General features: G+C 41.6%; 2 protein-coding genes across 5 annotated transcripts in view; one reads left to right on the top strand and one right to left on the bottom strand.

The window, feature by feature from the left end:
• The window catches only part of LOC117807607 (RAS guanyl-releasing protein 2), a 102064-nt gene that overhangs the window by 9602 nt on the left and 69837 nt on the right, over window positions 1-22625 (bottom strand). For 2 of the 4 annotated variants that reach the window (XM_034676942.1, XM_034676943.1), the window contains exons 14-16: window positions 6328-6364; window positions 798-956; window positions 597-632 (exon numbers count right to left, since the gene is read on the bottom strand). In XM_034676942.1, the coding sequence (XP_034532833.1) occupies window positions 597-632; window positions 798-956; window positions 6328-6364 (232 nt within the window). The remainder of the gene's footprint in view (window positions 1-596; window positions 633-797; window positions 957-6327; window positions 6365-22625) is intronic. The other 2 variants (XM_034676944.1, XM_034676945.1) reach the window with 1 other exon arrangement.
• Window positions 14534-14896, top strand: LOC117807608 (protein kish-A-like). The gene has a single exon (XM_034676947.1). The coding sequence runs from the start codon at window positions 14553-14555 to the stop codon at window positions 14769-14771; it is 219 nt and encodes a 72-aa protein (XP_034532838.1). The 5' UTR covers window positions 14534-14552; the 3' UTR covers window positions 14772-14896.

Below are 22625 nucleotides of genomic sequence, written 5' to 3' on the forward strand. Positions count from 1 at the left end.
CCTGGTCATGTTATTTCCATGTAAGAAACATCACTGAATTAAGACATTTTGTTTCAACCCCTGACCTTGAGATTTGAATAAACGCTTTCATTTCATCACACATCGACCGCTGCAATTCTCTTTTGACATCTCTCAGCATGTCCGCTTTGAATCGCCTACAGTCGGTACAGAACGCAGCAGCCAGAGTACTAACAAGGTCAAACAAATGGTCTCACATCACCTCCGTACTCAAACCCCTTCACTGGCTCCCGTCACTTATAGATCCCTACACGATCAGACTCCAGAATATCTATCAGACCTCATTCAGCCCTACCAGCCACCTCGCACACTCAGGTCCAACATGTGACACTTTCTATCTTTACCATGATTAAACCTCAGCACTCATGGTCACAGAGCTTTGAAGGCTTTAGCTCCCAGACTGTGGAACACTTTGCCAACATCCCTTTATTAAAAACACACCTGTTCAAAAAGACATTTGGTTCATCGTCACACAACTTTTTGTGTTTAATGGATCATGTCACCATTTGTTTTCTTTTATTTCTTTTCTGTATGTCATGTCTCCTTAAAGCACATATTAATGAATTTACTTTACTTACAAACTTTCTTTCTCACCCAGCGGAATTTTTTTTCACCTGTACCATGGATGACAGAAATAATAATAATAATGTGAAAGAAATGCTGTTGTGAAAACAACTTGGATTAGATGTACTAGGTCAGCAGAGCTTTTGTTTCACTTACATTTCAAGACTCCTGTACATTATACACTCTGCATGAATAACAACCATAGCAGTACTCACCTGTGTTCTGCAGGCTGGGTGGGGTGTTGGCAGGTGGAGGGAAGCTGTAGGATCTGGCCTGGAGAGCTGGTGGCGTCTCGTGGCTGATGCTCTTGGTCCTCTTGCGGCACTCAACAGCCAGGCGGCTCCTACAGGCCTTGTGGCAGTTCACCCCGCAGGCTGCAGCCGGAGCATTCATGTGGAGGGAGAAAGAGGGCGGGGAGGAGAGGTGGCGGGACAGGAGGAGGGGACGGCGGGGTCGGGAGAGAGGGAGGGAGCGATGCCGAGAGAGGAGGCGAGACGGGAAGAAGGAAGGGGAAGGCCAGGAGCGAGGTGAGATCGGGGAGTTGGGTGGAGAGAGAGGGAACGGGTCAGTCGAAGGAACAGGTGCACGCAGAAACATCGGGGTGAAGGGAAGAGAATCTAAGGCTGACGGGGAAGAGCTTCTTTGGGCCTTGCAGACACAGGAACACTGGCACACACCTGTGGTGAGGCCAACTGTGCCCGATAACAACTCTGTCAACCAGGAGTCTAAGAGAGGAGGGGCAACGGGTCATCGAGCAAGGCATCAAAAGAAGATGTAACAATCAAAGAACCTGAACACACACTGGCTTTGTCAAAGTGACAGCAAGTCTCATTTCATTATCCACAGGTAGTTAGACGTCTCAGGTCTTAACTAACTCTTGAGACCAATGTTTTCTACTTCACATAAGGAAGAGGTTTTATCCCCTCCCTCACGTCCAACCTGATCCACCTTGAAATGCTGCAGCAATTACAATCCACTCTTCCATCTGAGGGTTTACTTTTTCCCTCGGCTTGTAGCCCCTCATGTTGTTGTGTTATCCGGACTCCCTTAATGCAAGGCATTTTAAGTGGATGGGTGTGGTTTTGCAGGACAAAGTTGGCCTTTCCTTATCCTTTCCTAAATCAACCAGTGTTGGTGCCTAAACCTAACCAAAGAGAGACCAGTGGTTAGGGTTTAGGCACTAACACTTTCTGGTTGGGTTGAGGAAGATATGAAGGTTTGGGCTCAAATTATCTTAACCTACTACAGTTGTATTTAAAGACATACCCTAACTCTGAGTGGAGATCGACTGATTGATAAATCAGGCTGATTAATGGCATTCTTAAATAATGCTCTGCTCTCACGAGGTCGATGTTAGAGTTGTCTTTTCTAAATGATCACAGGTTGTTTTTTTTAAATAACAGCATATCAAACCCAGAACAGTTCCTGGCGTGTGTTTCATATAAATCCAGTTATGATATATGGAATAATGCAGGTTGATATTGCTCCGTCAGTCATGTTGTAAAATCTATAGCATTAATGAAATAATTGAAATCCATCTAAAACACTAGCTAAGTTAATCATGTACACTACCAGGCAAAACTTTGGACACACCTTCTCATTCAATGTTTTTTATCTATTTTAATTATTTTCAACATTGTAGATTAATACTGAAGACATCAAAACTATACAACCATACAAAACACAAGACTTCTATTTTTGCCGGATGCCGGAGCACGATGCATCAATCTCAACAGAGCAGATGGAGCGGGACAGGAAGTCAGGTTTCACCAAAACAAAATGAAAACATCCGGTTAATTTTCAGAATAAAACACTCTGTGTTATCACCAGATCGTATTTCACTTAACTACAACAACAAACCAAAGTCATGATGAGCGGAGCCAGGCCTGGAGTCAACAGGTCAGAGGTTTTCAGAGGACCAGAAAGACAACATGGATGAGGAGAGGAGGAGGAGAATCCTTGATTCAGTGATTACTGTGGGAAAACCTCGGTCACATGACTCCAGCTGTCCGGCGGTCTTGCTCCGTGCTGCGCTCTGAAACTGCAACCGGTGGGTGTTGACGGACGAGAGAGCACGGAGCCGGACCACAATGGATCTGATGGAAGTCCTGTGTTAGGCCTGTCTTAACCTGTAACCTGTCACTGATGCCGCTGAGGGAACTGGTCGGTTGTGCAGCTGAGTCAGCCACGAGTTGAGAATCTATCTGAGTGTGTGTGTGTGTGTGTGTGTGTGTGTGTGTGTGTGTGTGTGTGTGTGTGTGTGTGTGTGTGTGTGTGTGTGTGTGTGTGTGTGTGTGTGTGTGTGTGAGAGAGAGAGAGTCTGCACTCTGTTTGCACGTTGTTCCTGAGTGCGTCTGCTGCACTGGAAAGCATGAACAGTGTAGTGACGCAGAGCTTTGTTACATCTCTGTGCTGGAATCTCAATGTGTAAAGGGCTTTTATGTGGTGCAGGGTGTTAAGCATCTTCTGGCTAAATACAGTGAATGAGAAATCCCTCTGTGTTATTATAACCCTGACAAATTGTCAATGGCTATTTGAAATAAGAAGATTTAGACAAGAAGATGTTACCAATTACATAATGTTAGCATGCAGCTTAGCTTAAGGACTTGAAACTGGAAGCTTTCCTGGCTGCATGCAGAGGAATCAAATGTGAGAAACAAATACAGGGGGGGTTAATCTCTCAACAATGCAGTGAATGAATGCATTTCCTGAATGATAACAAGAGAGACGGTGGAAACCAGGAGGAGGCGTGTTGCTGTTATATCAAGCCAGTATGGAATTGATGAGAAATTTGTTCTCTAAATACCTAAAGTTGACTGCTGCAAAACACACATTCAGCTCCACACAGTCGCATTCAGAGCTCTCAACCCTCTCTGCTCCCGCACTGCAGAGGGTGATTCATTTCAATTATGTCGCTGCCGCTCTCTCTACCTCCTCGAGTACGGACTAACAATGGTAATGGGGACGGATGGCTGTGGGGCTCTCTCATTGACTTCCTGTGGTGTCATTAATGCACTGGAACAAGCTGGAACACTCACACACTCCCAGTCTGAGACGTACACTCCTCCAGAGAGGACAGGAGAGGAGAGAGTGTCGTGTTTGGGGGTTTGAGTGGAGTACACGTATAGGTACAAGTGCTTTCTTTCCACCCCCACCTCCTGTTTTCACCCCAGTTGTCTCAGCAGAGGCTCCTTAAAGGCCCAGAGGAGCATTAATTACTCCAGTTGCTATGCAACTCAAATGTTTGATGATAACTTGCAAGCTGTCTGATGAGCTCTAGTTGGCTAACCTGAGATGAACCTTAATGAGTGAGAAAGCACTTGATGTTTAGAATAAGATGGTCGCTAAGTGAGGTTTGTTTTGAAGATAAATACAGCACATCCTCTGGTTCTGTAAAGATGTGGGTTCTTTCCCTCTGGCTATTTTTACACTGACGTACTCAAGTGTTTACTTGCCACAGAAATAAAAGGTTCACTTGTGTTTTTGTGCATTTTGTAGCCAAAGTCTTCAGCTTTGAAAAAGCAGTGGCTCTGTTCACTTGAGGTTTGACTCATACCTGAAAAATGATCATCAGGTTCACATGGAACAGGTTGAAAATAAATACACTCAATGTTTACTACTCTGGAAAAAAAACACATAGCTCCAGTGGCGCAAAATCCAAATATCAAATATTAAACATATAGCTTCTTCAACTATTCCCTCATTTGATTAACATGTAACACTCTTGAAATTAATCTATTTAATACAATGTCTTCATTCAAAAAGTCTATTAAAGGTGACATATCATGCAAAATTGACTTTTTAATGGTTCTCTACCTGAAATATGTTTCCCTGGCATGTCTACAAACCCCCCGAGAAGGAAAAAAATCCATTCTGCCCCTGTTCTGATTTCTCCACCTTTCTGTAAATGTGTGTGAAACGAGCCGTTTCAGACTTCCATGTTTTTGTTACGTAACAACAATATCCGGTCTGTCACGGAGTCAGAGCTCAGAGCTTGTTCGGCCCATAGACTGTATAAAATAATACTGAATTTCTAGTCACCCCTGGAAACAACCCTGTATGCTAATATCATGCTAGCAATGTTCAAAGTTTAAAACAGAGCTTAGGTTTGACACAAAATACGTGCTATTTTGACAGCAAGACTAGCAAGCTAACCAGCAAAGTATGGTGCCAGATGTTAGCTTGTTATGAATAGCTTTAATTGTAAATAAAGGTTTTGACTTTGTACCTGAATCTACTTTAAGATACATGCTGGTGTGATGTCAGCTCCTTGATTTAGAGCTGACAGTATATCCAAGACATTTTAAAGAGCATCCATTGTGAGGTAATTGATTAATTGACACCCTGCAGCGAATTAGAATTGATTATTTACAAGGTTCATTGTCTAGAGGATGGATGATACCCTACAAGGAGTCCATTAGTAGGACCTCTGACCCTTTCTCCAGCCTTTCCCTTAAAAGGCGCAGGGTTGGAATCTAACAAGGGACTTCCATCAGATCCAAGTCTGGTCGGTCTCTGATCCGTTGCAGGCCACTACGGAGCAAGACCGCCGGACAGCTGGAGTCATGTGACCAAGGTTTTCCCGCGTTAATCACTGAATCAAGGATTCTCCTCCTCCTCTCCTCATCCATGTTGTCTTTCTGGTCCTCTGAAAACCTCTGACCTGTTGACTCCAGGCCTGGCTCCGCTCATCATGACTTTGGTTTGTTGTTGTAGTTAAGTGAAATACGATCTGATGATAACACAGAGTGTTTTATTCTGAAAATTAACCGGATGTTTTCATTTTGTTCTGGTGAAAGCTGACTTCCTGTCCCGCTCCATCTGCTCTGCTGAGATTGATGCGTCCTGCTCCGGCATCCGGCAAAAATAGAAGTCTTGTGTATCTGATCTGGAAGGCTCCGACCTGCTGGACCATAGACGCAGCCGGAACACAACTGAGCGGATCCAGTGGAAGTTAACAAACTGACTAGAAGAAAAACAACATCAGATCTAGTGCCGTGACGGATCAGAGGCGGGCTGGACACGGATCTGGTGGAATTTGGCCGTGACTTGTGCACCAATTTGCAAAGCAATGCAACCTCTCCTTGAAAATTTCCTCTCACTCCTTCTTCCACCATTCATAAAACTGAGCTGTCATCAATCATCCTCCAAAGACTGCAGCAGATGGAATCTGATGCATGATTTCCATTTAAGTTTTGGCATCATTTCCTAAATCTTCACTCGACATCTGGATTGAAACATATGTACTGTACGTTATTTAGAGTACTGCCGATTGTCACTACTTCATTTAAAGCATCAGCACAGACCACTGGCAGCACATCCAAAGCCAGCTAAGTGTGTGCTTTTACAGCTAATGACCAGGAGAACAGAGCTTTCCTGTGTGTATGTACATGTGTAAAATGAACCAGCTTCTTCAAATAAAGCGTCTACTGGAAGCCTTGAGGGGACAAATACCCATGCATCCCTGTGAGAGATGTGGTCTCAGCTGATGGACAGCATCCAGCTGTTGGTGCAGCAGAGCTTTATGTGTGGTCATCCATTAAAAGAGAGTGACATGTTTGCCAGGGTTTCTGTGTTGATGATATTTACTCAGCACTTCAACTCTAAAGATCTGTATCTTCACAGCGTGTGTGTGTGTGTGTGTGTGTGTATGTGTGTGTGATGGCTAGGAATCATCAGAGTCAAAGAGAACCGGCACACCTCTGCTGCAGACACAAAGTAAAATCTAAAAGATGTCTCTCTTACCTTTACACTTGTAGCCTTGCTTGTAGAAGCCCCATATCTACAAAAAGACAGAGAGAAAAGAAAAGGCAGAAGGGTCTGGTGTTAATGAGGATGTGTTTTCTGTTCTGGCGACAGGAATGTGAGAATCATCAGGGTGATGCAGCAATTACAGAGAGTTCTGAGCTGACAGAAGGCACACTTTTGTATGCTTGAAAATGCCAGCCAAAGTTTTCTTATGATCAAATATTTGACTTCCACTGGTGCATTTTTAGAAACTACACTTATTAGAAGCCAGCTTTTCTCAGTTATGTTGACTATAAAGTTAACCCAAGTTTGAACAAGCATGTTCCAAGTTCCTGCAGAAACTTTAGGTTTTTTTGACCGCAGGAACTACATGTGTTTCGACCAGAGGACCCAGGGTCTAAATTTAGTTCAGGGGTAGTTAATCACCCCTCTAAAAAGCCCCTGCTTAGGGGGGTACTTTTCAAAGGTGCAGGGACTTTCCGGGGCAGGACCTGCAATGCTGAACGTGTCTGATTGGTAGATTAACCGCAGTGTTTTCATTCCACCCGCCGTCCACAATAACATCACACACATCTGTGATTCACTTGATTTCTCTTTCTTTCATTAGTTTTTATTTGTTCTATCTTTTTTGTATGTGTGTGTACTTTTCAAAAGAAGAAGCTGTGATTCTCTTGATTTAGCAGCTTGTAACAGTAGTCTTCTCTCAGCCCACCGTGAATGCGTCTCTCCTGGTGTTACGGTTTTAAAAGTGACCCTGTAAACTGGAGACCTTCAGCTGAACGTGTCAGTGTTTGTGGAGTTTACACAGCTGTTGAAACACAGAGGGAGTTCCTGGGAATGCAAACTAGTTTAGTTTTTATTAAGATTTCAAAATATCCTCATCAGATATTTAATGATCGTCTGACCGGCAGAGAGTCTCCAGTTAACAGGGTCGCTGTTTAAACCAAAACACCGGCTGATCTCTGCCACGGCTTTTTGAGTTCAAAAGGATTTTAAAGCCGTGTTGAAACGTCTTTGCTACTCGCGCTTATCTCCTCTCACGTGTTGATTCAGTGAATCCATCTGTGATGAAATATAGCACCATCTAAAACAGCACCAGCTGAGTCTCTTCATGCTAACAGGCTAACTGTTGTGTTGCTCATAATGATACCTGCCTGTCCGTCTGCTTCTATGGTGTCATCTGTGATGAATGGCATTCCACTTTGTTTTACTGCCCTCTACTGGTCTGGTGGTGTAGTGAATTTACTTTTTTTTCTCCATACGTCACTGGCCTGATTTGCACAATCTACCCGGGACTTCAGCCCGTGGTCGAAACGCAGACAATAATGGGGGCACAGGAACCGTTTAGTTTCAGGGAAAGTTCTGGGGGCTAAAAGACCCTGGAACTCTTGGTCAAAATGCACCTTCAGTGAAACTAATCTATGTGTCATTATTGAGGATGTAGGGTGGCTGCAGGGGGAGCAGCACTACACTACGAGGATCTGTCTGAGAGTGGACTCTGCAGTGTTTACAGGCGGCCCCTGCTCAGCTTGTGCAACTTGTTTGAGACAAGTGCTGAAAAATGGGGCTACTGGGAAAATATTGATTTTGTGTGGGAGCCAAGAGGAAAGCACAAAGAACTCTTTGTTGAAATGCACCTTTGCACACAACCTGATCCTCTGCCGCTGCTGTTTAGAGTCTCTGATCGGAAATGTCAGCAACAATCACAGTCAGATGCACTTTTCATAGCAAAAAACTCATCTTAAACAGCAGGAGCCTCGTCAAGTAACGAGGAAAGACAACGCCAAACAGCTGTACCAGTACAGGGAAGACCAACAATGATCCAACAAGGGACAGGGGACACAGAGGAACTAAATACACAGAGTCATCAACACAGGTGAGGACACAGGACACAGGTGAGACTAATTAGGGTAATCACAAAAGGAGGAAAACACACAAGGGCATGATGTAAAACTGAACAGGAAACACAAGACTAGACTAAGAAAACACAACAAGAGACATGGATCACTAAACACTCAAGAGAGACAACGGATAACTAATACAGAATAAACACGGGGAGGAACCAAGGCATTAAAAACAAGAACTAAACTAACAAACCATGACATGGACTCAGTTTCATCTAGTATGTGTGAATTAAAAATATTTTAAAAAATGTAACTAATACATTTGAGTTGGGGAAACTTGAAAATTAAAAAAAAAAGAAAGAAAACAACTAAAATCATATTTTATAATTTCAGTTGTCCTCAAAAATTGTATTTCTGCTACTTAAAAACTCCTATGTAATCAGTTACCACAAACATTTTCAGTCATTTCAACTTGTTCGGGTTAACGGTGTGGTTATGAAACAGGCTGAAATTTTTACTGATAGTTATTGATGACCCCCATGAGCAAACAAGACCATCAGCAAGATCATTTATCAGTTTGAAACACTTATTGTTATGTCTGAAATATGGCAGCGGGGGAGGTGTCAGAAAAGGTGATCAAGACAACACCGCCAAGAGAGCTTTGTTGAGCATTGTCCATGGTAAGATTGAATGAGGTTATCATTTGACTGTTAAGAAAAAACAGAATTGGATTTACTCCATTAAAAAAAAAAAAAAAAGCAAAGACTGTTTTGTCCACAGGGGGCACCAAAAGCGACACAATGATTAATATCCTCAGAGGAGCTTTAAATGTAAGTTAAATGCATTTCATGATAACAGTCTTTGAGATCAGCATTTGCCAAACTCAGGGTTGGACCCAAATTGGGTCAACAGCTGTTTTTTTATTGTGTCTCAAATTGGCAGAGTGAGATGTCTATTTTATTTTCCTGATTAAAATAGAATTCCTTTATTCTTGCATCGCTGGTGTTAAGCCTAGACGAGGAGTAAAATGTCTAACACTTAGCTGAGTGTTTTACACATTGACTGTGTGGGTGACTGTCACTCACCACCTCTGGTTTAGTAGTCCATTGTTCATTGATGAGGTATTGTTATATATGAAGCTTTAAATACATTTCATTTACATTGTATATTCATGGGTTGATGTGTTCTGTATCATTAGTTTACGTATGCAGATGTTTTGGGGATTCAAGATGTATTGTTTAATCTGGGTCCTGGAGGAACATTAAGTTTGTATTTTGGGTTCTTGACTGAAAAGTTAGAAACACCTATCACACTTAATTAAGTCTTAATTAAACCAATATGAATGTATTTAAATCATCAGACGCTTTTGCAGCCAAGTTTTCCTTTAATTAAGACTTTGAATTATCCATTATTTCCTCCTCTTCACAGAGAAGTTGGCAGATTTATTGCAGCTGGGGGATATAAGTCATTCTGAGCTGATCAACCACACACTGAAAAGAGACAAGATCACACGCCTCTCATTACAAAATAGGCACATTCTCTGTCTGCCAACTTTGAACGCACAAGCAAGCCAAAGATTTAAAACTGACTACTCCCAACTGTAATAAAAAAATGATTTATATTTATGTTCCAAGCCTCTGAGCTGTGGTAAACTCTGCACTGAAATAAACGGAAAGCTATACCTGCCTGTAAGACGGGTAATTAATCTCAAAACGCACGCTCTGGAAAGTAAATATCAGCTCAGTACAGTAACCAGAAATGACTCAGGTATAACATGATAAAACCCACTTATGGTCTGACTGTGTCAAATACTTGATTCTGATTGGTTAACCCCAAAACAGCTGTTTTTTATTTCTTGACAAAGTGTTACCCAAGGACAACCTGATCACACGTCAAATCAAATCCATCAACAGGCAGAGAGAAGTGCTGGACAGAAGACATGGACGAAAGTTTAATGCTACTTTCAGTTTATTTGCAGAGGTGCAAACTTTGGTTTTGTGGTTTATGGCCGACCAGTCACCAGCAGAGAGAAGAAGAGAGGAGGAAAACAACACAGAAGCGAGGGATGCTAAAACACAGCTGTGAGGCTGAATGAAAGAGACGTTGACTAAATTGAAGAGAACAGACACAAAGCAACAACAAAATGTTAGACAGCATGAGCTCTGGAAGTCTTAAACTACTGCTTGGAGGAAAATAATATGTCCAAAGATGTAAACAGTCAATGGGCTAAAGACTGAAATCAGGTGCTGCAGTCATTTTATGCATCAGTTCAAATTGTGGATTTTAATTTTACCCGCAGATACGCTGCTAGGAATATAACATCACTGTGGAACACTTTACCAACTAAGAGATCTGAGGGACTACTTTTTGTCAAGCTATTAATAAATTATACTTCCTGAAGTTGTTGTTTTGTTGACAAGTTTAGTAAGCGGCGGGTTACAGACAATTATAACCCTTCATGAGGGTTTTTCGACCAGAGGAACTTTATCCCTGAACTAGGGATTTTACCCCTGAACTAAATGCGTTTCGACTAGAGGAACCAGATTCTAAATTTAGTTTAGGGGTAGTTAATCTCCCCCTTGAAAAGCCCCTGCTTGGGGGGTAGTACTTTTCAAAGGTCCAGGGACTTTCTGGGGCAGGGCCTGCAATGCTAAACGTGTCTGATTAGTAGATTAACCGCAGTGTTTTCATCCCGCCCGCCGTCCACAATAACATCACACACATCTGTGATTCACTTGATTTCTCTTTCTTTCATTAGTTTTTATTTGCTCTATCTTTTTTGTATGTGTGTGTACTTTTCAAAAGAAGAAGCTGTGATTCTCTTGATTTAGCAGCTTGTAACAGCAGTCTTCTCTCAGCCCATCGTGAATGTGTCTCTCCCGGTGTTACGGTTTTAAAAGTGACCCTGTAAACTGGAGACCTTCAGCTGAACGTGTCAGTGTTTGTGGAGTTTACACAGCTGTTGAAACACAGAGGGAGTTCCTGGGAATGCAAACTAGTTTAGTTTTTATTAAGATTTCAAAATATCCTCATTAGATATTTAAAGGCACTATGAGGAGTTTTTTACCAGCTGAGAAACAGACTGATACCAACACTGATGCCTCTTTATGACCTTCAAAAGCAAACAAACCATAAACAACGACACTGAAGCCTTCTCTTTTGTCATTTTTAATACCTTTAACCACTCAGAGGGGGTAGGTGTCAGACCACATGATTGACATTTGGCTTTAGAAACACCCTTTTTCGGCTGTTTTCATGGCAAATAATCCCATTGAGTGATAAATCTGGCTGTTAAAAGACAGCAGGGAGAGGTTTCTGTTGAAAACACTACTTTTGCACTTACAGAACAAGAGATAAGGGGTATCACTTTGTCCACAAGGGGGCGCCAAAATTGATATAAAACAAAAGTTCCTCACAGCAGCTTTAATGATCGTCTAAAGACGTTTATGATGGGATGCATCCGGCTGAAAGTCTCCAGTTAACAGGATCGCTGTTTAAACCAAAACACCGGTCCATCTCTGCCACGGCTTTTTGAGTTCAAAAGGATTTTAAAGCCGTGTTGAAACGTCTTTGCTACTCGCGCTTATCTCCTCTCACGTGTTGATTCAGTGAATCCATCCGTGATGAAATATAGCACCATCTAAAACAGCACCAGCTGAGTCTCTTCATGCTAACAGGCTAACTGTTGTGTTGCTCTTAATGATACCTGCCTGTCCGTCTGCTTCTATGGTGTCATCTGTGATGAATGTCATTCCTCTTTGTTTTACTGCCCTCTACTGGTCCGGTGGTGTAGTGCATTTATTTTTTTTTCTCCATACGTCACTGGCCTGATTTGCACAATCTAACAGCCCACGGTTGAAATGCAGACAACAATGGGGGCACAGGAACCTTTTAGTCCTGGGTAAAGCAGTCCTTGGTCCAAATGCATCTATGGTGGCACAAGACCCCTCAGCTTTGAGCTGGGCTCCTATTCATCCTGTTAGGGTTGTAATCCACAGTCACTAAAAATGATCACTTAAATATAGATCACACCTTGAATAACTAAGAGTATAAAAACCACAACGAAATGAAACAATGGAAAAATAAAGATGTTAAAGAGAGAAACGGAGAGAGCGGAGGTTGGCGGGACATACAGGGGGCGGAGGGAGCCCAAGATCAAGCGGGACGCAGGGAGCGCACAGACAGTGGGGGGAACAATGACATGAAAGAGTCGAGCTGCAGATCACACACTGCACTGGCACATCTGAGGAGGCACAAAATATCCTGACCTCTTCACACAAACACACACACACACTGAGGCAACAAACCTACATGCATGAAAACAAATACACATGTAGATCCACATATACACACAAACAAAGACACACACACAGCAGGGAGCCGTGAGCACAGCCGGAGGCTCTACAACAAAGAGAAGTCGGTTACGAGGAGAACATCTAAACACAACTCTCATCACAGCTCTGCCTACACTGACTGACCTTTACCGCCTGAGGAACCGAAGCAACACAATGCACTACAAACAAGAGCTGCAAACACAATGACGGGCTGCGGATCTTTGATTCTTTACCACAAGCTCTTTACAGAATCCACTTCTGCCACTCAGATGATAAATCCTGTGTTTAGTGTTCAGGGAATGTGCTTCTTTTACTTACTGTAGCTGCACATTAAAGGTGACATATCATGCAAAATGGACTTTTTAATGGTTCTCTACCTGAAATATGTTTCCCTGGCATGTCTACAAACCCCCCAAGAATGAAAAAAATCCATTCTGCCCCTGTTCTGATTTCTCCACCTTTCTGTAAATGTGTGCTGAAACCAGCCGTTTCAGACTTCAGTGTTTTTGTTACGTCACAACAATATCCAGTCTGTCACGGAGTCAGAGCTCGGAGCTTGTTCAGCCCATAGACTGTATAAAATAATACTGAATCCCCCCTCCGTTTTTCATTACCTGCACAAATGTGTGCTAACAAGGAGCTTAGGAGGGAGGCATGCTAGTTGTAGGCTGTCTTAATAAACACAAAGGTCGGTTTTACTCCCCACGTCTGCAGATTTGAAGATCTAGTGGATGATTTTTATTTATTATGGATAAGTGCTAGCGCTAGTTAGCATAGCTACATAGCTATATGTCGTAGCTGTGTACCAAGACACACGTCTACATACTGACAAATAAAACAACAAGAAACACTAAATCTGTGACCAATCCTTCAGAAAGGTCCCGCTGCCTTTCTGGCAGAGGTCGGTTTTACTCCCCACGTCTGCAGATTTGAAGATCTAGTGGATGATTTTTATTTGTCATGGATAAGTGCTAGCGCTAATTAGCATAGCCACATAGCTACATGTTCGTAGCTGTAGCTGTAGCTGTGTACCAAGACACATGTCGACATACTGACAAATAAAACAACAAGAAACACAGAATCTGTGACCAATCCTTCAGAAAAGGTCCCGCTGCCTTTCTGGTCAAGGTCGGTTTTACTCCCCACGTCTGCAGATTTGAAGATCTAGTAGATGATTTTTACTTATCATGGATAAGTGCTAGCGCTAGTTAGCATAGCCACATAGCTACATGTTCGTAGCTGTGTACCAAGACACACGTCGACATACTGACAAATAAAACAACAAGAAACACTAAATCTGTGACCAATCCTTCAGAAAGGTCCTGCTACAGGCGCCTCTCCGTCAGGATCAGATTCTGGATCAGATTCAGAGGGTTGAAGTAACATTATCTCTGAGCAGCCGTGTATATTCAGCCAACATGTAAACATTAGATCAACGTGCTGGAGAGCCGAGGCACATCCACTTCCTGAGGGGGCGTGGTCAGAGAGAAAACAGAGTGTTCTGAGGAGGACTGAAGAAGAGGGTTCTTCAGGCATGCCAAAATCTGATATCAAAGTGTTTTTTTGAGCATAAACTTTAAAGACATGTTTTGGGGACCTCTTAGACCAATATATATTGATGAAAAAAGCGTGATATGTCACCTTTAAAAAATAAAGATGAACCCTTTACAGAGTTTATTACTGATGTTTACTAGCTTTTAAAATCTGCACGTTTTGTTTGATGAAGCCTAAGAAATAACTTAAGATGTGAAAATTATTTAAATGTTTCTCAGTTTGTGTTGTTTTTATGTCTAAGTATCATAGTTATTTGTTTTATGGTACATTTTTAATGAAGTTATATTCTTTTTTCCATCCTGTTAGAAGTCTACATGTTGTTTCTCTGGTAAATGACTCATGTCTTCCACTTGCAGTTTTACAATGAGTTTTTCTTTCTCTCTCACGATGACTGTTATTGCTTTCATGCATCGTTTTACACAACACCAGGAGAGTATCAGCTCCAACTCCTTTGAAAAGTAATAGGATGTGGCTCTGATTCACAACAATAATGTCGGCCATCTTCAACTTCCAGTCCCTGCTGACAGTGATTCTCCTCCCGATCTGTACCTGTGCCTACATCAGAGCCATGGCTCCCAGCCTGCTAGACAAGAACAAGACCGGAATTCTAGGAATATTCTGGAAGTGTGCCAGAATAGGTGAGCGGAAGAGTCCCTGGGTGCGGGCCTGCTGTATCATCATGGCTTTTAGTATACTGTTTCTACAGTAGCAGTCCAAAGCAAACCACACATGGAAACACTGGGAGGGGGGAAATGGACAACAAAACATGGACAGTACGATCCTAGAAGCACAACAGGACCTCCAGTAGTTGTCACTTTGATAATGTAAAAACAGAGAGCCGTCAACACTCGCTGAAGCCATGGAGAAAGTAAATGTGTCTGCTCAGGGGGGAAGGGTGAGCTGATAGCCCCATAGTGTGGCGCGATCCCTCCTTGGACTTCCAGGTCTGTCCCTGTGTTTGCTTATGTGGAATGTTTACTCCGGGTGTATATGTGTGTGGGGGGGGCCAATGCTTTCTGTTATCTGCCACTTAGTCTAAAGGAAGGGATTCAGATTGTGGCATCATTCTGGGATCAAATAGTACACTGTTTGTCCAAACATTTCAAATACGTTTCTCCCCCTTTTGAGTTTGTCACAGTTTCATTGAATTCTCCGCTAAAAGGACTGTCATACATTTTCACATGTCTCCTGTGACAAACATGGGGGCTTATATCTGTAAACTGAGGTATAAAGAGCTTTGTATCATCTCAGTTTTTTGTAACCTACACTACCGTTCAAAAGTTTGGGGTCACTTAGAAATGTCCTTATTTTTGAAAGAAAAGCACTGTTTTTTCCAATAAAGATAACATTAAATTAATCAGAAATACACTCTATACATTGTTAATGTGGTAAATGACTATTCTAGCTGCAAATTTTAATGGAATATCTACATAGGTGTATAGAGGCTCATTTCCAGCAACCATCACTCCAGTGTTCTAATGGTACATTGTGTTTGCTAATCGCGTTAGAAAGCTAATGGATGATTAGAAACATCTTGAAAACCCTTGTGCAGTTACGTTAGCACATCTGAAAACGGTTTTGCTGGTTAGAGAAGCTATAAAACTGGCCTTTCTTTGAGCTAGTTGAGTATCTGGAGCATCACATTTGTGGGTTCGATTATACTCTCAGAATGACCAGAAAAAGAGAACTTTCATATGAAACTCCACAGTCTATTCTTGTTCTTAGAAATGAAGGCTATTCCATGCGAGAAATTTCCAAGAAACTGAACATTTCCTACAACAGTGTGTACTACTCCCTTCAGAGAACAGCACAAACAGGCTCTAACCAGAGTAGAAAGAGAAGTGGGAGGCCCCGGTGGGCAACAGTACAAGAAGACAAGTACAGTAGAGTCTCTAGTTTGAGAAATAGACGCCTCACAGGTCCTGAACTGGCAGCTTCATTAAATGGTACCAGCAAAACACCAGTGTCAACGTCTACAGTGAAGAGGCAACTCCGGGATGCTGGCCTTCTAGGCAGAGTGGCAAAGAAAAGGCCATATCTGAGACTGGCCAATAAAAGGAAAAGATTAATATGAGCAAAAGAACACAGACATTGGACAGAGGAAGATTGGAAAAAAGTACGGACGGACGAATCAAAGTTTGAGGTGTTTGGATCACACAGAAGAACATTAGTGAGATGCAGAACAAGTGAAAAGATGCTGGAAGAGTGCCTGACGCCATCTGTTAATTAAGCATGGTGGAGGTCATGTAATGGTGTGGAGCTGCTTTGGTGCAGGTAAAGTGGGAGATTTGTACAAGATAAAAGGGATTTTGAATAATGAAGGCTATCACTCAATTTTGCAACGCCATGCCATACCCTGTGGACAGCGCTTGATTGGAGCCAATTTCCTCCTACAACAGGACAATGACCCAAAGCACACTTCCAAATTATGCAAGAACTATTTAGGGAAGAAGCAGGCAGCTGGTATTCTGTCTGTAATGGAGTGGACAGCGTAGTCACCAGATCTCAACCCCATTGAGCTGTTGTGGGAGCAGCTTCACTGTATGGGACGCAAGAAGTGCCCATCAAGCCAATCCAACTTGTGGGAGGTTCTTCAGGAAGCGTGGGGTGAAATTTCTTCAGATTCCCTCAACAAATAAACAGCTAGAATGCCAAAGGTCTGCAATGCTGTAGTTGCTGCAAAGGGAGCATTCTTTGATGAAAGCAAAGTTTGAAGGACAAAATTATTATTTCAACTAAAAATCATTATTTCTAACATTCTCAATGTCTTGACTATATTTTCTATTCATTTTGTAACTCATTTGATAAATAAAAGTGTGAGTTTTCATGAAAAACACAAAATTGTCTGGGTGACCCCAAACTTTTGAACAGTAGTGTAGATCCTGTTTGGTGTCCAGATTCCACATTGAACAAAGTGATAGTATGGGTCTTCAAATGTCACATGATCATCCAGATTTTCCGGAAAGAGCTACTGATGTTTTTAAAGTCAGTCAGTTGTTCGCTATTTATTAAAGAACCAGTTTTGGAAATAAAAAAAAAAAAAAAGAAAAGTAATAGATCGACAAAGCCTGAGACTCCACTCTCCGTGCTCTCTCATCCGTCAACACCCACCGGTTGCGTTTTCAGAATGCAGCACGAAGCAGGACCGCCACACAGCTGGAGACATGTGACCAGGGTTTTCCCGCAGTAATCCATCTGCTCTGCTGAGATTGATGCAAAAATAGAAGTCTTGTGTATCTGATCCGGAGGACTCCGACCTGCCGGACCAGAGACGCAGCCAGGACACAACGGAGCGGATTCAGTGGAAGTTAACACATTGACTAGAATAGAAACCTATCAGATCTAGTGCTGTGACGGATCGGAGACAGACTGGACATGGATCCAATTTGGCTGTAACTAGTGCTCATGACCGCGTCGGCCAGTACAGCGTAGAGTCAACACAGAAGTCTAAACCAGGCTTAAAACTGCTCAACACATGATTTCAGCAGTAGGCTACAGTCAGGAACTGCAAACAGGTCAGATACTTTCCCCTCAGGTATTGATTTGTGTGACAGACACAGACAGATGTATGAGTTTCCTATCTGCGTCCTTACTGCAGAACAGTCGGCTACATTAAAACTGACTTTACAGGATATCAAGAGAAGGCATCAACACATCATTCAGTGTCTTTAGATGTTTGATGATCGTTCTCTAACCGTCCTGAAGATCTGCTGAAATTCAAAGTGTAAATTTAAATCCTTCATCATGTCGCAGAAAACTCTGACTTTAGAGTCAAACGACCCCCTTCACCCTTTAACCCGCAGGTAGGCTCTGGTTTCTTTATCTCTGTGCTCTCATCATCATTGTGGATATAATGCTCGGCCCCTGTTACACCCCGGGATGCTTCAGCTGAACCAAAGACGACACCTTGGAACACTCAGATCCACGGGGTTACTATTAATGGACACGCAAAGATCAAAAGCATCAAACACAGATCAACTGAATTAACCAAACACAACAACAGAAAACCTGGGTGTGAGAGGAACACAACAAAGAAGTCTCCACCCCCGAGGTCTCCCCTGTGATGTCCTCATCAGGGTTTCTACACACTGATTCAGCAGGAGCTCTTTGACGATCAGTTTATTCATCAGCAGGTTTGAAGACAGGAGAAGGGGACAGCTGAAACATTATCAGTGTATAAGATGCACTTCTAAAACCTTTATTGTTATCTAACAACACATGAGCTGTGTCCTAAACACTGGTGTGACCAATACCCAGAGTAAAATGCAGGGAGAGGTTTTTTATTATGTTAACACTCGAAGAAGCAAACAACTGCTTCAGGGTGCAAAGCATGCTGGATGCACAGTGAGGTGGACCAGTGTGCTGCCACTTTTCAACGCTTTTCTCCCTCATTAGTTCTCATGCATGCAGAGAAAACCATAGTACTCTATGAAGTAAATAAACCTTGTGGAGCGCTGGTCGATTGAAAAGACTCTCAGTTCAAGAGAAGTTACCAGCAGAGGAATGAGACAGGAGTCTCGGGGTATTGATCGAGGGCGTTTGATCCAAACTTCACAACTATCCATGCAACACTCTACCATAGACTGAGTTCAACTACAACTGGAGTACAGACTCTATAAATAATGGACGTAGTATCTGTGACGTCACCCATATGTTTCTGAACGCTGTTTTGAAGCCGATCGGCGGCGGCAGCCATATTGGGAATGCAGAACTCAACCAAACTTAGTGTGAAGTAAAGAGGCGGGGTTTGAGCCTCCTCCTTTACAGCTATGTGTTCCCGCCTGTCTATCAAGTCACTCGTGTCCTTATTTGGGAAAACCCGTAAGTTTAATATCTTCTGAACTGACGCGTTATAATAAGTTCACCCTCTGTACAGTGTGTGTCGATAGAGAAATGAGCTCTTCAGACCTAAACTGTTTTTAGAACCAGGCTGTAAACATGTTTATTTCTTTATTATTGCAACGGAGCGGATCCAGGTGGAGTAAACACATTGACTAGAATAGAAACCTATAAGATCCAGTGAAGTGACGGATGGGAGACGGACTGGACAAGGATCTGGTGGAATTTGGCCATTAGACTTCTTTTTTAACTGGGTTCATTTTCTCACTGACCATCATTTCTCTTTAAATGTGTCCACAACAGAACTTAAATACCACAATGAATCAGCCTGACCATACTCTCTGTTTCTGAATCAACAGATTGAACGTGACACGTTTCATGAAGTCAACAGAGGTCATGTTTTGTTTCTGTTCCTGTTTTTTTTAGCCTCATGGTTTCCTGTTTTATTTTGGTACTTTGCTGCTCCTCTTGGTTTCCACACCTGTGTCTCGTTATCTCCTGATTGTCTGTGTGTTTAATCCCTGTGTGTTCTCTCTCACGTTGTCAGTTCTCTGTGCGTTCCCTCGTGCTGCCTCGTTCCATCGATCCTTCTCATGAGTGTTTCTAGTCATGGACCTCAGCCTACCTTCTTTGACCTCTGCCTTTTTGCCTGCCCCTTTGCTTCACTGACTGATTACCTGTGTCCTGGATAGTTTGTTCTTTTAAGGTGCAATTTTCATGGTGCAATGACTTACCTTATCTATTTATCAGATAGAAGTGTACATAGTGTGTATATATCTGTAATAGTTACCATATTTTATTTGTACTTTATTTTATTTTATTTTATTTTATTACATTATATTTTACCCTTGTCATTGCTATTACTATTACTATTGTTATTATATATTTTTAACTATGTAAGTACATTGTTGTATTCCCATGTCCCGCGTTGTAAGCTGCTGTAACAAAAGAATTTCCCCCAATGGGGGACAAATAAAGTATATCTCTATCTTTTTCTCTCTATCTCTCTATCTCTAAGTGGGGTTGTATGAGTTACTTGTTAATTGAAACAGGTGTTAATACTCAACAGATGTGTGTTTGTATGCAATATACTATTTAACTTTTTATTTACCTTCATCATTAAGGACTTGTTTTAATTAAATTCCCTGATTCATCCATACACTAGCCAACAGACTGATCATATTCCTCTTCCTTATTTTAAAACCAAACACTGTCAGTTCTCTCTCAGATAGCATGCTGTACAAATATGGAAAGCTAAAAACATTTCATTCACAACGTTTAATCTGTTTCTACGTTTATATTTTTTATTCCATTCCTTTTTTATTCATATTTATTCCTTTTCCCTTTCATTATCTCTTCTTTAGATTTTTTATATTTCAATATATATATATACAATATATATATAGCTCGGTAGCTTCTTGACCTCTCCTGACACAATATTGTATTTATATAATCTGATTATATGTAATCTTATATTTGTGCAAATAAATAAATAAAAAATACAAAAATACATACACTACCAGTCAAAAGTTTGTTCACACCTTCTCATTCAATGGTTTTGATTTATTTTAATTATTTTCAACATTGTAGATTAATACTGAAGACATCAAAACTATGAAATAATCTGGTTTTGCCATAATCTGGATTACAACAATAGTCAAATAGGGCTATCCATTGTGTACTAACCCTACCTCTGAACAACACAACTGATGGTCTCAAACACATTAAGAAGGCAAGTCATTCTACAAATGAACTCTTGACAAGGCTCATGTTCATTAGAAACCATTCCAGGAGACCACTTCATGAAGCAGACTGAGAGAATACCAAGAGTGTGCAAAGCTGTCATGAAGGAAAAAGGGGGCTACTTTACAGAATCTAAAATATAAAACATATTCTGCTTTGTTTAACATTTTTTTGTTCATTCAATAATTCCATATATGTTCTTTCATAGTTTTGATGTCTTCAGTATTAATCTACAGTGTTTACAATCATTACAATAAATACAAACCCTTGAATGAGAAGGTGTTTCCAAACTTTTGTCAACATTTCACATTTCACATTGCTGTCAGACACACGTGTGTTCCTTCATCTGCAGTGAGTCAATTCAACTTATCCTTGTACATAAAACAAACTACATTTCATGGTTTAATAAAGTCTGTAGTGATTGACGGCCTAGCTTCCATTCTGGTTCTCTCAATTTAGAAACCAAGCTGACCAGCATCCCATGTGGGTTTCTATTGACGAGCTCCTCATAAAACCACAGTTCAAAACAAACACAAAAAAAACAGGAACCACCACTTCGACCTCTTTCAGTTACTTGCAATTGTTGGTTCCTACTTCCCTTTTTGCTCTCAGATCGTCTGTTTTCTTCAACATTATGAGCATTAACCTCACGTTTCATGTTGATCCTCCCAGAGAACCATTGAAACCACAGGTTCTCTTTTTTACACTACCACTGTTATCATCTTTTCTATTCCAAAGAAACAGTTTTGGATTACCATGACCTGGATGACAGAGAACCTTCACAGACACAGTGTTTCTATTACTACAAACAGGTAGGCTTGACGCCTTTTTTTAAGCCCATTTTTAGCCATTCTCAATTTTCCACTATTGTTGTTTTATGTTTGTATCAAACCTAGAGGCATGATGTTTTGGGTCAATTTACCTAATTATTACACATATGATGTGATAGGTCTATTGCCATCCAGTGAGCACTATTTACACATGTTGGTGGTATTAGGCAGTCCCTCCAGGATTTCGCGGGATTTTTTTGTGATTGTTGCGGCCCAAAAAGCCTGATTTTGCGGCAGCTTTTTGAAAAAATTGCGGTGAAAGTTGCGATTTTTTTTTGTTGCTTTTTTCCCCCAATAACATCTCAGGGGCAAGCAAATACGTTAAATTACAGTTGTTTTTAGAAAACATTCTTGATGTGACCACTGTGACTGTTTTGATTCTCTTGATTCACAGAAAAATGCCATGAAAGGACTGTGTTTCATACATTTACGACGGTCCCTGAATGCACCTCGTAGTGATGGGCACTTGACAGGCAGTTCACGGCACTCTGAAATTAATCTGCATCTTTGACTACAAGGAGTTGATCAAAACTTACTAAATGTGTCTGATGTTTCACCAAACTAGAATAAATCAAGCTGTAGACGCAGAGCTTTTTACGGTGAGAGCGGTAACAACGTCAAACCTCAAATAGTAGTACCTTAAATAGTAAACAGTTGCCCCGTGGATGTGTCTGTGTCACTCACACACACCGGGGGTAAAATCATCAATGAAGATGAGACAGATGCATGGAGGAGGGAGAGCTGGTTCATAAAGCACACCTGCTGTAGGTAGAGACCAAGCTAACACTGAGCCCCTCAATCTATAAATAACAACGTTGTCATGGTCACTTGTCCTGCCTGCTGTCCCCTCTTTTCACCCGTTCTCTGTGCGTGTTTTGCTGTTCAAAAGTGCCGATCAAGTGAGGACTTACGTTTAAGGAAGTGAAATTGATGACAAAACCGATGACGTGCAGGGGCTGAGATTGAGGTAATTGGTCAAATTTGCGGGAAAGTTGCGGTGATTGTAAAAAATTGCAAGGCCGCGAAAAAATTGCGCTGATTGGTTGAATTTGCGTTGATAGTTGCGATCGCGAAATCGCAACTTCCTGGAGGGACTGATTAGGACAAAAATGGCGGCATTGAAACCCATTCAAAACACTTTTTTTGATCCT

This window comes from Notolabrus celidotus, chromosome 23 (assembly GCF_009762535.1).
Source record: "Notolabrus celidotus isolate fNotCel1 chromosome 23, fNotCel1.pri, whole genome shotgun sequence".
Lineage (NCBI taxonomy): Eukaryota > Metazoa > Chordata > Actinopteri > Labriformes > Labridae > Notolabrus > Notolabrus celidotus.